Source organism: Gymnoscopelus microlampas (assembly GCF_963454915.1).
Source record: "Gymnoscopelus microlampas genome assembly, chromosome: 21".
In the NCBI taxonomy this organism is placed as follows: domain Eukaryota; kingdom Metazoa; phylum Chordata; class Actinopteri; order Myctophiformes; family Myctophidae; genus Gymnoscopelus; species Gymnoscopelus microlampas.
The window spans coordinates 33,626,031-33,642,344 of NC_139958.1; the positions used below are offsets into that span (position 1 = coordinate 33,626,031).

The following is a 16,314-nucleotide window of genomic DNA, read 5'->3' on the forward strand; positions in this document are numbered from 1 at the left end:
TGCACCGCACAAGCTTTCTTTTGCGTTTCAGAAGAGACGTTTACACGCTTTATTTGCCCATTTTAGACCTTGCAAACTAGTTCTAACTTATCATGTGCTCTCTTCTTTGGTTCTGGGTGTTTTTGCTTTCACGCTACAGGATCATTGTGTACATAAACAAAACGCACCGAGCTGTTTTTTAAGGTGGCACTTCAGAGCAAAGCAAAGTGGCAAGATAGTAATGTTGCCAGGTTTTGCGAGAGAAACAAGCAGTCTATGAAAACAAGCCCAGAAGAAGCGACTTTTTAGGCCACATAAGACCCTATGCATGAGACCTTTAAACCATCGGCTATTTGAAAATATAGCAAATACAACAATGCGACACGTTGTGAGCTTTTAGATCTACTATTTTCAAAATAATTTAAGAACATGTGAATACAAATATATATATTTTCAGATGGGGGTCAGCAGATATGTTTTCATATACCTGGTTGCTTGTTTCTCTGAAAAACCTGGCAACACTACCTATAATAAGCGGACATGGCAACACTGGCTGCTAGGTAGCTGTAGAAAGACCGTGTTCGTGTTGAGAACTTTGTCTCCTCCGCGATGATGAGCGCACACGGTTGTTGAGGAGTCCGACTCCTGCTCAGTGTTTGTTGCGTGCGAACAACATGAGAGAAGGACGCGAGGTGTTGTTGTTGTTGTTGTTGTTGTCGTCGTCGGTCAGGCGGCCCATGGCGAGTGAACTTCACTGCTGCTGCCCCTGCTCGGCACAAGAGGACAACGGAGCATCCATCAACAATAACAAGGGCGACCTGCACTTCATCCATTCCAACTAGAAGAACCCAAAGCAGCAGGTCTGTCTGCGGGAGAATGGAGACCGTGGGGAAATTCGAGTTCAGTCGGAAGGACCTGATAGGACATGGCGCATTCGCCGTCGTTTTCAAAGGCAGACAAAAAGAGGTGAGGGTTGTTGTTGTTTTTGGTTAATTGCATTTTAAAATGGCAACCTGTCAATGTAGGCTATTCGCATTTTCATGAGCGATTTATTTTACATTTGTGTTATTTATTATTGTGTTAGAATGGGTTTGTGTGTTTGTTTAGTTTTTTTACGTTTGGGACCCCCGTTGTTAATGAACCATGTAGTTGACATCTGTTAGTGCGACCTTAAGAGGCCCTGGTGGTAGGCTAGCAGATGCAAGATAAACACAGGATGTCCATCTGTATTTCTGTGATGATTCTATTTTTCATGATGGTGTTTAACATTGTGTTTGTTTATCCGTGTTCAGATCGTGACGAAATTAAACATTTAACGTCCCTTAATGTAGCTGCAGCCAAGCTATACACAACAAAAAAACGAAACAAAACAAACATTGCCAGTTTGCCAAGAAATAGGAGCTTTGACCACTATTATCCCCAATGCACGTTATTTAAAAGGCAGGCAATTTGACTTGTACTTGTAAGTTCACAATACACTGTGCAGTCTGTACAGCAATAGCCTGCCAACTCCTCCAGGATGTTAACTGTAGTTTACAGCAGCAGGGGTCTTCAACGTGTTTCAGGCCACGGACCCCTTGGCTGAGAGAGGGAGATGAGTCATGACACAGGGACCCCCACTTAGTGTGTATAGTGTGTATAACATTGTGTTGCAGATTAAACTTTTTCATAGATATCATAGATAGTCTTTTTTGGTTTGTTGACTTTTCTATTAATTATGTTGGATTGATGTTAATGTGTATTTTCAGACCTTTAACCACTTAACCACTCTATACTTAGTCAAGAATTTGACCGTTGGCTCTGTAAAATAACAGATCTACAAGCACACAACGCCTCACGGTGCGAGGCGTTGTGTGCTTGTAGATCTGTTATTTTTGGCTAATGTTCCCCATAGGAAGTGGTGAAGTGGTTAATGTATAAAGAAGTTCCAATCACACAAAGATTTGCAGGCCCCCCTGTAGTAACTCTGAGGACCCCTTGGGGGTCCCGGACCCCCTGTTGAAGACCCCAGGTTTACAGTGCTGTTGACATCATAGGTTGACATACACTGATTGATTGAATACTTTATTAACAGTTTGCAGAGACAAGCACAGGGAAGTACAGGGTTTTAAACCAAAGAAAGCACTATGGCTTGTTTCCATTTGGGTCCTTTGTACTCAATTCATCAAAACATTTAAATGACAGACAATTTAGACGCATACAATGCTATACAAAAACTCAAATAGTTTAGGTACGCTTTGACTTTTTACAGGGGCCAGTTCTGAATTGGAGCCACCTGTAAGTGCTCTTTTAGAGCGGTTTTGAAGGAGAGATTTGTGGAGCTCCTTCTGGTGTTGTGATTGTGGACGTCATTGACGTTTTTGAAGTAGTTTGACAGGCACATGGGTGTGTATCTTGTAGACCAGGCCCATTGCAAGTAGCTGTACTCTGTCCTCTACCCTGAGCCAGCCATATGGTACCATGAGGTGCATGCATAGTCGAAGTGACATTGGATGAGTGCTCCTGTGAGAGTCCTCAATGTATTCTTACTGACCAGAGAGGAGATCCTGTGCAAAAAATACTTTTTTGATTACCTTTGATGCCATTTTCACTGGAAAGATTTGCCTCTAAAATGAAACCCAGGTAGATAAATTACTCTTTTCTTGTGATCACATTGTCACCCACATTTACTGTGAAGCCGTCGGCCTTGCAGAGGTTTATTGACTGTAGGCTGAACAGTGAACAGTATCGATACATACCGCCTGATCTCTAATATCTCAAGTAGGCTATGTCGAGCACACATATTTAAATCTGAACTCTGGCTTTTAACACAATCAAACTATTTCTCACCTTGTCTGTCTCTAGAAGCCAGACTGGGAAGTGGCAGTCAAATGCATTAACAAGAAGAACTTGTCCAAATCTCAGACCCTGCTGGGGAAAGAGATCAAAATACTTAAGGTATGTATGTATGTATGTATGTCACAACCATTCAAAACCATGAATTAAGTCATCTGAGGAAAAATAACTACAATAACCTATGACCTAAGTTGTTGGTGAGCCACATTATATTAGAATGATGATAAAGGTCTATGAAGGCCTTATTATTTGTTAATAATGCTATATAAGTGCAGATAGCATTGTAAACACATTTGTTACATTATAAGACCATAATAAGCATGAATTAATATTTGATAAGGAACATATTGTCCTATAAACCTTATGTGTTAATAAGGCTATATACATCTTAATACTAGCATTATTTAGCATGTTTATTGTTAGATTATAAGCGTTTACATTTACATGACCAGCAAAGGACTCTTTTCACAGACATGTCAGGGTAAATACAGCTGCAGCTAATTAAACTGATGATGAGTCCATTTGATTTAGTAATGTGACTCCTTCTTTTGTGTATCATCGTCAAAATTTGGCGATGATACTATCTATTGAGTTGGATATTTAATGTCCAACTCCGTGTCGTGCCACACCCTTGTCTCTGGTCCCACTTGGAAGAGGCCGGCCTCGTTATGCCAAAGAACAAGCACTGACAACAATAGTCAATGCTTGAGCTAACTGGTTCATCTCAAAATCAAACGTGTACACTATTACTGCAGTTGTGTTTACCCTGTTATTATGTCTGTGAAAAGGGTCCATTGGTGACATCTTTATTTTTCTGTTTCATTGCCACCGTACAATGTAATTGTAATGGACACATTATTAGGGACAATCACATATGAGCACTCATGATTCTCATCTAATTATCTACATAATATCTAACTATATTTGAACTTTTGTTTTTCTACCAGGAACTAAAACATGAGAACATTGTGGCACTACTAGACTTCCAGGTATGTTAATACCACTCAGACACTTTCTGGATGTGTTTCAGTGACAGTGTCAACAGAGTTGACTCTGAAGCTTCTGTTTATTTAGATCATCTGTTCCACTGGTGGTGTCCCAGTTTTTCTTTCAATCCCTGTCTCCAGAGCAGAGTAGAGGGGTTGATGGATGAGGATGTTCTGCTTGACCCACTTCTGGCCCATGTTGCCTTTAGTGGATTTTTCCCCACTCTACGTGCTGATTTAGACTTTTCAAGCGGCTAGACTGTTTTTGGACTGAATTGTTCCTTCTGTCATCATGTAGCATTATAGAAGGAAGTTTCACAGAAGTGAAAGGCTGCACTGGATAATCTGAGTTTGTGATATGCAGTATTTGAGGCTAGAAGTAATAATATTTTTACTAATATAACTAATAGGAACACACACCTTGCACCCCCCCCATTTTAGTCACATAGGCTAAGCAAATAGTTACTGTAAGTGCAGTAGAACCTACTTTACACCTCAGAATCAACTTTATTGTCACATCACTGCCTGGTTTACAGGTATAAAGATGCTTTCGTACAAGCTCCAGCATTTGTAGTTTTCAGGAAAGGTAAGAAGAGTATGAGTAGAGTGAAAAGATATATATACTGTACATATACAAGCAGGTCAGCTATTCCATATATTCATGATATGAGGCAGTTATGAACAGTTATAAAAAGCAGCATATACTGTATAGTAACAGGTATACGTATACATGTGGTTAAAATAGGAGCAGAATGATGCAGATACATAAGGTGCAACAGTAACGGATATATAGAACAGAGGCCGTTGTGTAAATAGTCTCACGTGCAGGCGAGACATAAAAAAAGTAATCCTGTGTGTGTGGCAGGGCAGCCTGGGCTTTATTTTCATTTTTTCCCTCCAAAATGTTGTCAAAGAAAAACAAACAAAGACCCATAAACCTATACATTTACCAGGTGAGGTGTGTCTTTTGATAAGAAAATGCCAAGAACGTGTGATAAGAAGACTTGGCACCTGCTAGAAGACTTGTCCATTCATAATTGATGACTTTGTCTATATTTAACATCAGTGATGCCCATCATTCAATTTGTGAGGAGGGTGTGAAAATGTGACACAAGTCTTCCTTTCCCAGTTCTATGTGTAAAGAGCTTGCTTACAATAAAGTTCATTATCTTTCTTGACACTGGATAATTACCGCCAGCCTACATAAAACGTGTCAAAACGCGCCCTTTTATGTACAGTGTTGGAGATTTTCCAGTGGGAGCTGAGCTCTTCGCACATAGATTTGCACTGGCCAGTGTCACGTTAGAGTCTTCCTCACAATAGAATGGTATTCCAAGAATTCAAGTTATATTGACAATTTACCTTTAAAACCTGAGCTGATGGAGCAACCTGGCTTAGTACTGGAAAACCCTATGGTTTCCCTTAAGTTAGGTAAATGATGCCTATACAGATGTTGTTGATGTGTCTAGAGAGCCGAAGACATGTGAAAAATGAGGACATAATTTCATTATGTTTTTATAGGTGCAACTTCACCCCATGAGCAGCGTAATGCCAGTGTTATTGTCAATTATATTCTACTGGGAAATAAGACCACCTAAGGTGGAGCTGTATGCTTAAATGTGACACCCCCTAGGGTAGAAAAAAAACATGTGTGCGTACGTGCATGCAGCATATGCATAGATATTATTAAGACCAGTATTATAACCAGTATCATTGTCCTGGCTCTGAGCCACATGTGAAAGGCTAAGTGTTGTGAGGTGATAAGGATCTGCAGCCAGTGTGCTGTTCCATCCTGTAGCTTAGTAACCAGACTTTGAGGTTCATCGTGGAACACCTGCCAGGTAGTTTAGACAGAAGTATCCCCCGCCCCTGTGCAAATACACACCTTAAAGCACCAGGTGCTTCTGCTGTTTTTATGGCCTACGATTAGCAGACGGCTTGCAACCTGTTTTAACCACTGCTCTAGATGTATTTTTTCGAGCCAGGTGAGAAGCAAAAGGGTACCTTTGTTTAGGGCATATTTGATTGCCCTTTGACCAAAGTATGTCCCAGTCAGATATCTATCCCATTAAGTGTTGATTATATACAAGGAATTTGCTTTGCTTTGGTGTAAACAGAACATTTTAACACTTAACATAGGATTATTATAAGTATGTATACAGGGCTCACCGTACTGCAATGCGCTAAGCAACTAGACGAGACTAGTCAGATAAATGCATGTTATCATAATTGTGATGTGGGATCACTGGCTGCGAAAGACCACCTTCATCTCTACCACTGTCTTGAGTGCGTCATGGTAGTAGTGATATGACAACCGGAAGGGATGTTTCAGATTGTTCTCTCTTTACATTAAAGCTGTTGTGTGTGTACCTTCACATTTCCTAAACACAGAACCTATAGCTACCCACTTCAAAAGAGACAGTAGTTTGTTTACCTAGTAGTTACTATACTCAAAGTTATTTTATGGGTTTTCCATCTCATTTTCATCTTCCATCTCTTAACAGCTTTTATATCTATCTTTTCTATCTCAGCCTGAGTTACTTAGTTGTTAGTTGTAGTTTAGTTGCGTTCCTGTGTCGTGCATAAAATAGCTGATCTACAAGCTCACATGTTGTTGTGCTTGTAGATCAGCTATTTCTGATTTGTGACACTGGCACGCAACTGCCCTAAGTAACTAAACTGGTTTGATGATAGGCGTTGTTGTATTCCTTCCTCTCTTCCCTGAGTCTATATTTGTTACTGAAAGGCAGATGTAGACATTGGTTTCTTTAAGGCTTCTGGCTAACAGCATTTCATCAACATAAGTAGTATCCACCTGACGTCCCCTGCCTTCTCTTCTTCATCATCTCCTTCATGTGTTCACTCAAGCTGTAGTATTTTCAGCTTTAATTAGAAATCCCACTCATGGACGTTGTTAGTCTCACCAACTGCACCAACTGCACTGACTACTCAGACCAGTTGTGAGGGTGATTTGTCAGTTCAAAAAGTCATGAGGGTTATTTGTCCATTTCCTCACTGAGACCTGCTAAGAGGTAGTGCAATAAATGGGGACCAAACAAATTCCACAGTTTGTCACTACAATTACTGTAATCACTGGTTCACATTATTGCATATGCACACTTACAGGCCTAGGACTGGGAGCTAACATAATTCCTGTCATACTGCAGACCCGATCTCTAGCTACTAGCTATAATGTTCAGATATATAAATAAAAGAATAGTGACATCATAAATGTAACATGCTTCAAACAACAGCTCCACCAACAACAGCGCCATAAGGGTCTATTAGTATTATACATTTATATTTTATTGTATTCCTATAAGTATTAATAATAGATTAATACTTAATTATGTTATCTTATCTTTTAATTTGTTTTTAATCCACACTGATGAGGAAGCTTGAAATCAACAAAAACTTCACAGTCTAACTAAAATGTTGCTACCAGCTGTATAGCACGTGGATGTGGCAGAACCTTTAACCATGCACACACAGCACAGCAGTGGGGCAACCTTTAGGCCATGGGTCTTCAACAGGGGGTCCTCAGAATTACTACAGGGGGGCCGCCACATGTTTGTGTGATAGGAACTACTTTAACGACTTGAACCCTAGCATCCCTATTCTGGGGAGAACATTGCGACGCGTTTTGTAGATTAGTAGATTTGTAGATTAGTAGACTTGTAGATTAGCTATTTTCGGACAGTGAAGAGATTTGGTATGGAGCGAAACGAGCAGACCAAGTACAGAGCCAAAGGTCAAGTTAACTAAGTATTGAGGATTTTAAGTGGACTGGGGTCTGAAAATACACATTAACATGAATACAACATATAAATAGAAAAGATTGTGTAAACATAAACAAACAATAAAACATTAAATTACACAACACTGATTATAGTGTTGTCAAACAACTCTATGAAGTTTGAAGAAATCTATGAAAAAGTTTGTTCTGCGACACAATCTTATACAATATGTAGTGGGGGTCCCTGCGTTGTCTCTCTCTCAGCTAAGGGGTCCTTGGCCTGAATAATTTGGAATTCTTGAAGACCCCTGCTTTAGTCAATTGGTCACAATATCTCCATATCTACATTACACACTGGCTTCTTTTGTTATTTTCAGTGGAACTGGAAAACGCATGCTTTTGCATATTCATGGCAACACTAAAGCCTGATTTATGCTTGGTTGCGCACTGGTGTTGCGCCCTGAAAATAGCAGATGTGCAAGCTTGTAGATTTGCTATTTTTGGAGCACCACACCGGCACGCAACTAAGTATAAATTAAGCATACGAGCTTAGCCTATTTTTGTTGCTGAGAGCACAGTTTAATAAATTAAATAACTTTTAGAAAAAGAGGATCACACTTGCAACAGTTGCATAGCAACTGCAGTGCCAGCTCTTTCCTCAAACTTTTGTTTTGGGATCCTAGCTAATCGGATGTAGCCTGTGGGTACATCACAGGGGTGATGGGAATGGATGACTGTGACAACAGCTCTGTCAAAACAGTTACTCTGACTGAGACCGCCACAGTAAAATCCTCAGTGTTCATGTTAACTCTTGCGTGTGCAAAAATGCCTCCCAAAATGGACAGGTCTATTTTTATATGATTATATGATAGCGGCGATAAAGTATATTTTCAATGGAAGCCAGCGACAAGAAGCTACAAACTGACCCCCCAACACTTGTCACTACATGACGGATGTTTTTACACACGCAAGAGCTACAAACAAAGCGTCCGTCAATCATATGTTTTAGTTTGATCATGTTATGTAAAAGAAAAGCACATTGTTGCTCTTTACCAGTTATTTGTGTTTATTTGACCCTATCCTTAACATTTAGGCAGTGTGGCTTGAGCAGCACTTAAATGGTAGCAATGTAGCTGCTAGCTGGTCACATTTGCTCGTTTTGTAACTTTTGTCTGGGCTTGTGTACTGTACTTACTTTATTATGCTGACTGGCATGTAGGGCAGCAACAAAGGACTTCCACTCCTGCAACCGTGTGAACGCACCATAAGATTTAAATGAACGGTGGTGCAGTCGGTAGCGCTGTCGCCTCACAGCTAGAAGGTCTTGGGTTCGATTCCCGGCGGTGACGCTGTGGGCGCTGAGGGCGTGTTCTCCCCTCCGCGTCATCAGTGCCCATGCCCAAGGTGGGGTTGGGGAAAGGGCCTTTCTGTGTGGAGTTTGCATGTTCTCCCTGTGTCCCCCTACTAGGGTAGGTACCTTCACAAAAACATGCAGTAATCCTGCCTCCCCATGTCAGCCGGGGGCGCTTGATGGAGGGGAAAGGAACTGGTTGGAATTATGTGTTCCTTCCATGTGCTATGTCTTACCGGGGTAAACTGTCAGGTGATAAGAAGCGGCCTGCTCACTCCTCATGCATTGAAGGAAGCATGAGCTCAGTTCGGGGCTGCCACAGAGGGAGAGTAGCGCCCACGATTACAGTTTAGGTAATTGGCACTGGGTGAAAAAAATGGGTTACAAAATCGTGGGGAAAAAACCCCAAAACATTTATTTACCCATTGAATGGTTTTGCTCAGAGAACATGCAATCTCAATATAGCATTTTCTTTTTTTGAACTTTTTATACTTTTTCTATACAAATAAATTGTATTAATTTGTATTGCTCTGCCTGCATGGATGTGCGTATGGTTGTGCATTATTGGCCTTGACTGTCTGTCTGTCAAGGGCACCTGTAGTTGTTGATGGTGGGAATTTGAAACCCATTATCTCACTTTGCAGAACTATGCCTTATTATTACCTCTGTTGTTAGATTACAGGCACAACATTGCACAGCTGACATTGTTAAAGGGGTATTTCACTTTCAAATAAAATAAAAAAATGTTCCTTACTTTTTAATATATTTTTTAAATATTTTAAATATTTTAAATATTTTAAAGTGAAATATCCCTTTAATGCTGCTCTGTTGCTAAGCAGGGATGTTACCAACCAGCCACCAAGCCACTCCACAATACTTAGAATAGAAACTGGTAGTGAGTATCCTCTATCCATACCTACATTATTTACAATGTGTTCAACTGTTAGATTAAACTTAATCTGACAAGGAACACACACAATATATCTACCAGATTATACATCATGCTGGGTTAAAGCATCAATGGCCAGACAATAAACAAAATGGCTTTAAATGAATAAAATGTAAGTGTGTAAAATATGTACTATGCGGTGAAGATCCCGCACATGCCCAAAACATTTTAAACTAACAAAATAGCTCTATGGCCCTAGAATTTATAATCAACACTTTTTTCAGAAAATATGTTATTTTTGTCGAGCGACACGTCACACAACACTTTGTCACCGGCGTAAGACAGGTTTAAGAGAAAACATAAGGCCTACGAAAACAAGTTTGTGTTCAAGTAGATGAAGAAGACATGAAACATTTTAAGAGAATAATTTAGCACTGAAAGACAGGGTGTGTATCTGCTGTCCTGACTGGTGTGAGGGTGGTCAGTCTACCCTTTGAGGTTGGAAATATCTGGTCATAACATAACCATCAACAACAATCCCAACTAAAACAATCCTCAATCATATCATGTTAACAGTGGTCCTCTGCGTTTTTGGTTTAAAATGGCTAGCTGTACAGTTTCTCCAATTCCAGAAAATATGATTACTGCAGTTTTGTTAGAGCAAATGTTAGCTAGGTTGTTGTTTTAACTAGCTGTAGTTTTCAGTATGGTATAATTTTCAGACTGTGGTGTTGCACAGCTGCTGTAAGAATGTAGCAGAGGAAACGCTGCCAATGGAAACCAGATGGCTGATCCTGGTTGAAAATGGTTGGTTGGTTGGTGCCCATCCTTGGCAAAGCAGGTCTCAAAGAAACAACCTCCAAACTGCTGACTCAACTGCATTTGACACAGAGCTCTGGTCTCTGATTGGTTGTTTTAAAGTCAACAATGAGATGAATACCGAGGCCCAGAACACGGTCATCTGTTACCATGTGATAAGAGGGTTTTTTCAAGTGGGCTGCAGCAAGTCTTGTTTTTCTAAGGCTTCTGCTACAGACAGGTTGTTTGAAAGAGGGGAGACGAGTAGATCAGAGTATGGGGTAGTGGGATTGGAGGGTTTTTAATCCCCTGAGTGTTTACAAAGCCAAACACACTCAAGTTATTAACCACATGAATCCTAGCGTCCCTATTCTGGTCATGTCATATTAGGTGAAAGTTCACAATTGTGAGCTTTGTAGATCAGCTATTTTCAGCAAAAAGAAGAGTGAAAAAAGGAGAGGACCAATTGTAGACCCCTTGGGGGTCAGCGAAGTACATATATAGTATATACTCTGGTTTAAATAGTTAATGGAAGAATGAATACTGAGTTATGTCTGTCTGTTTGTCAACAAAATATTTTACAGCATGATTTGATTCTCACCAACTTTGCTGGACTACAGTTACAGTACATGTCGTCAGGGATAAATGATTGGCAAGTCATATTTCCAATTGAGTACATTATTTTTATTTATTTATCTCAATAGCAAGGGAAGTAAACCAGAACGTTGTTAAAAGCTGTATCTGCCATAAAGATAGCGTAATCTAGCATATTGGTCCATATGCCAAGTTCTACTAATTCATATCAAATGCTGCATACTTGGGCCCTGTGTCATTGATCTTGTAGGGTCCCCTTCATAAAGAGATTACACAAAGAACACATTGTGTGATGTTCCTGTTTGTCATAGAAAAAAATGGGTCGCAAAAATACAGCCAAACTGAAGCATATGGCCACCAAGCATATGTACAAAATGAGCCAAGTATTTTTTTTTTATCCCAGTCAATAGCAGTCATTATTTATCATTTGGGTAGCTGGACAGTTAAGCAGCTTCTTGTCATTAGTGGCGAAAAACAATTATGCAGAATATTTTGTGGGCACTTATCCGAGTTTGTTTGATGTTGATATGCATCATCGATATGTTGTAGTGTGCTGCTACAGCCTGATTCCTTCACTTTTACCAAAATGATATTTACATGATGTTTAAAGTATTTCTACATTTGATAAAAAAAAATATGAAGGTCTGCCCTTGTCCCTCCTTTGACTTGTCTAATCATTGCTGCTGCTGTGATTGGCCCAAAGCATATTATGTTCCTTATTTCTTTATCATGAATTGTCAATTATGAAGAACCATGGACATGTAACATACTTTGGCATGAACATTGATACTGGCTCTGTTGCGCACACGCACACAAAAATAACACTTTCCTTTGTCTTCTGTCACTGACGTGTTAATTTCTGCCCTCCAGGAAACTGCCAGCTCAGTGTACCTGGTAATGGAGGTAAGTTTGGTGTGATGTTCATCTTTGTTTGCTTAATGCTGATGTATTGGTTCAGCTCTGACAGGGGATGCTCTATAATTAGCCTTGTCCTCCGGCAGCCTGGCTACAGGCTGGGAAAAGACCACCAGCCAAATCCTGCAAACTTTTGACTGTGGCTGTTAAGTTTAATTAGTAACTACTTGTCTTTACTGATAATTTTGCCAGGTAGCCAGCCACCCAGCCCTCTTTTATGGGTTATTTAACTTTTCTTTTTTTGTCCAGCCAGAAAAATATTAACAATATCAAATTAATAAATACATCACTGGGATGTTTATGAAAACCCCTATTGGAAGCCATGAACATTTGGAGGGAACCACTAAACGCAGGTCACACAGTAGAATAACCTTTTTACAATGTGTAGTACTTAGTACCGTAGTAAAGCATTGTTATCAGAGATGAGTCTCCCCAGTGCCAACCATCTGGCAATATGTTGAGGAGGTTATTAATCCAAACGTGATTACCTCAAAGTATCTTTTATGTCATCTGTTCCAGGGATGCCACGATTAGGTTTCAAGCACATACTTTTAAGTCTTTAATATGTTTTTCTTTGCATAAAGTGGAGCTTAAATAAGTTTTTATAAGAGAAGAAAATAGGGAATTAAGACTTTGTTCCATAGGAAAGTTAGGAAAGGGCATTAAAGATATGAAAGGAAATATGCATTTCTTTTTTACACCATATGGCACTGGCTAACGGTAATGGTTGGACTGGCTTGCTCCAAGTCTATGAATGGATGCCCCCAGATTGGGGGTATTCACTATCAATTGACTAATTTTCCTAGAATAATATATAATACATAATTTCTAAACTGTGATATTGAAGAATCAGTGATTAGCCATGAGAATATAAACATCTAATACATTTTCTATATCTCCCTTCTGTTTCTTACCATCTACCTTACTTGAAAAAGAAACGAGGGTTGGGGTCTGCTATCAAAGCACCGCGCAATCCTCAGTGTTCAAAAGAATTCATTCATATTTATGCTCTGGAAAAAAAGGCAACAACGGAACTCCAGCGTAAATGCTACCATCCTTTGATCTGCTTCATTTATTAGTCACTTCAGACGGAGGCTGTTGTCAGATAATGCAAGGCCCATGTTGCTTCAGTTATTCAGCTTTACTGCATTATTATTAGCCTCACTGGCAGAGCTATTGTTTGCTAAATGTATTCCTTTTCATGTATCTCTCTCTCTCTCTCTCTCTCTCCAATTCTAGTACTGCAATGGTGGGGACCTGGCAGACTATTTACACTGTAAGTGGAACATTTTATCAGAATGACAACCCTGGCTGTCAAACAGACTCCTCAGTGATACGGTATATACAGTATATTAAGATTGCGACAGTCACTCTGCCATGACACTTGTACATTAGTCCAAACAAGTATCCAACTAACTCTCAAAACCAGTGGGAAATTGTTTAAGACAGGAGTGCCACTGACCATCATTTTAAATATCATTCAAAATGAAAAGCTGCTCAGGGGGATTTGGACTTGAATGCATTGATATCCAGAGAGTCATTTAGTCTTTAAGACAGAATCCCAGCATGACAGCGTTGCAGCCGTACGTTTTTCCGAGGTAAACTGGACGTCTTCAGTACATGAAAGGGAATTGAATGATTGGACATGGCAGTCAGGATGTTCCAGTAGATGAAAGGGAATGGAATGATTTAACTATGTCTAATGAGGGGTGTGGGCTCCAAGCCTTCAACCAAGCAGGACGTGGTGAGAATTTGGGCTGACTGGAGTCTGCGTGCCATTCTGCCTGACATAGCTTTCCCTTCCTTACCCTGAAATTGGCGTTCATGCGTTTGTTGTGCATAACAAGGAGACACAGCTCCCAGGTTTCCTCCTTTACACACAGTTTCCGGCTGTATACAGTTTTCATTATTAACAGCTCAGGTAGTTTTCAATTAGCTGTGAGCCTACTTCTTCCTATTGCTGTAAAAAGCTCACTTTGAAACAAAAGTGTGGCGTTGCTATGAATGGAAATACCTATTTTATACTCTATATTTTATGTCTATGGTTGAAACCGTCTGTTTAGTTTTTGCTCATATTTGACAAATTTGACTGATGTTCTTATGAAGAAAGTACAGTAAGTCAGTTATGCCTTGTGAAGAGTTAAATGAAATATGCCGAATTCATAAGAAACCTAGGAGTGTCTATCCCTGTGTGATCATGTTTTAAAGAAGAGTGGCAGGTAAAGATGTAGTTCTGATTTGACTAATTGTAAAAAAGAAAAGAATCTGAGGCAGACAATGAGCTACCATTACCTACCAGACAAAGGCTGCTCATGTTTTGTCTGAATTCTACCGGCCACTTTGGCATACAACCAGGGGTGTGATGGTGATTTCTTTACTGGCGGAACACTATTTTAAGGACTTCACGCGCATGCACGCGCACATTCTGTTTTACCTTAATATGTGATTAATCTTACTTAGGTTTATTGGTGCTTAAATAGTAGGAAACATGTTTGAATAGGAAATGACTAGTTTTTATCTTAGTTTCAGTCTTTGTAAATCTTCTCAAGGAATGCCTTGAATTATAGAAGCTGAAACAAAAAAGTTTGCTTTGAATCTTTCTCTTCTTTGACGGGGGCTGAGGCATTCTTGTTGCGTGCAGATAGGATACTGGCAGCACTGGGCAGCAGTAAGGCTACTGTAGCCAAAATGCAGTGTTGCTTACTTATTTTACCGTGTGAGTGAGGACACATTTGCACACTCACCTGCACACCCGTTATGCAAAGCAGCCGTTTGGGTTCTTGGCTCATGAATCGAGGGGAACGCATTCCAGCGTGCACGCGCGTTCACACCCGTGCACGTGCGTGCGATCCTGCCAAAAAAGCTGGCGGAGCGCTGTGGTGTTGCGTGAAGCAACCAGTGCACCCCTGCATACAACCAACCATTCTTAAAACAAGGGCATCCTGAGAGGTGTGCATAGTTGAGCTTTGACCTCCAAATTGCACCAAAAGTCAGATATTGATTGGCCTAGTGTTGTGATTTGATAGTGTATTGACTATTGAGTCATTGCGGACAGAGATACTCACTCACTCACTCACTCACTCACTGAAGAATAGCCGGATGCACCACGGTGGATGCAAGCCCCTAGACTCTGCGGTGGTGGGCAGGTACTTATCCACTGCCGTTACCCGAGTGCCCTTTTTTTAAGACCCTTCCAGGGGGGCGGAGGGTAGATTCTGTTTCAGCTTCACCCAGCTGATTGATGGCTGCGTAGGTCGTCATTATGAGTGCTCGGGGGAGGAGGGCTGTAGTGCTAAGGGTTAAGTATCTTGCTCGGGGACACGTAGGCATGGGTGGGCCGGGAGGTAAACCGGTGACCTTCTAATTACCAGACAGCCTCTCTACGCCCCAAAGGCGTTATCTTTACTCCCTCATGTAAACGTTGTGTTCCACGGCGAAAAGAACACATCGCGGCGCGTTTTGAGCTTGTAGATCGGCTATTTTTGGCATGGGTCACCATCATACATGTATGAATCAGGCTTTAAGCTACACCGTGCTGCACCTCCTCTGCATGAAGGAGATGTTTGGAGGAAAGGAAGCAGGAGAAAGCTTGAGGGTGCGTGTGTGAGAACGGAGGGAGAAGAAAAAGTTAAAAGTTCAGTTGAAGTTCACGCATTTTTCCTCTTGAGTCATGGTGAAATATTTAGAAACAAAATGACTCAGCATGTTTTTCTAGATTTATTTGAGGCCAGACATACTGTACACTGTACAGAAAGTAAAGTAAAAGTAAAACTCTGATCCTCATTTGCATACAGTGGATTTCAAAATACAATGAAATAAAAGTCAAATTAAAGTTGGATAGCTCGTTAAACTGTCAACTGTCCTATATCAACCTGTCCAACCTCAACTATGCACTTCTGCAGATCACAAATATCGCAATGTCATTGATTTAATCACTCTTCCAGAATCATATATTTTCACTGCATATTAATATTATGGTCCCCCCCAATGAATCAACGTTTAAGTGGATGTACTTTCTTCTGCAGCCAAAGGCACCCTGAGTGAGGACACCATTCGGGTTTTCCTGCAACAGATTGCAGGGGCCATGAAAGTCCTACATGCCAAAGGCATCATCCACAGAGACCTTAAACCACAGAACATCCTGCTGTCCTACCCCCCGGGTCGCAAGTCTCATTTGGCCAACACCTGCATCAAGATAGGTATGTACGTATGTGTGTGCATGTCTGCGCGC

General features: G+C 40.6%; 1 protein-coding gene across 1 annotated transcript in view; it reads left to right on the forward strand.

Annotated features, from left to right (window-relative positions):
• The first annotated feature begins 527 nt into the window (after positions 1-527).
• ulk1b (unc-51 like autophagy activating kinase 1) overlaps positions 528-16,314 on the forward strand; it is a 39,321-nt gene continuing 23,534 nt past the window's right edge. The window contains exons 1-6 of the mRNA XM_084047702.1: positions 528-945; positions 2,824-2,916; positions 3,762-3,803; positions 12,039-12,071; positions 13,323-13,359; positions 16,109-16,282. Of these exons, the coding sequence (XP_083903828.1) occupies positions 856-945; positions 2,824-2,916; positions 3,762-3,803; positions 12,039-12,071; positions 13,323-13,359; positions 16,109-16,282 (469 nt within the window). The 5' untranslated portion in view covers positions 528-855. The remainder of the gene's footprint in view (positions 946-2,823; positions 2,917-3,761; positions 3,804-12,038; positions 12,072-13,322; positions 13,360-16,108; positions 16,283-16,314) is intronic.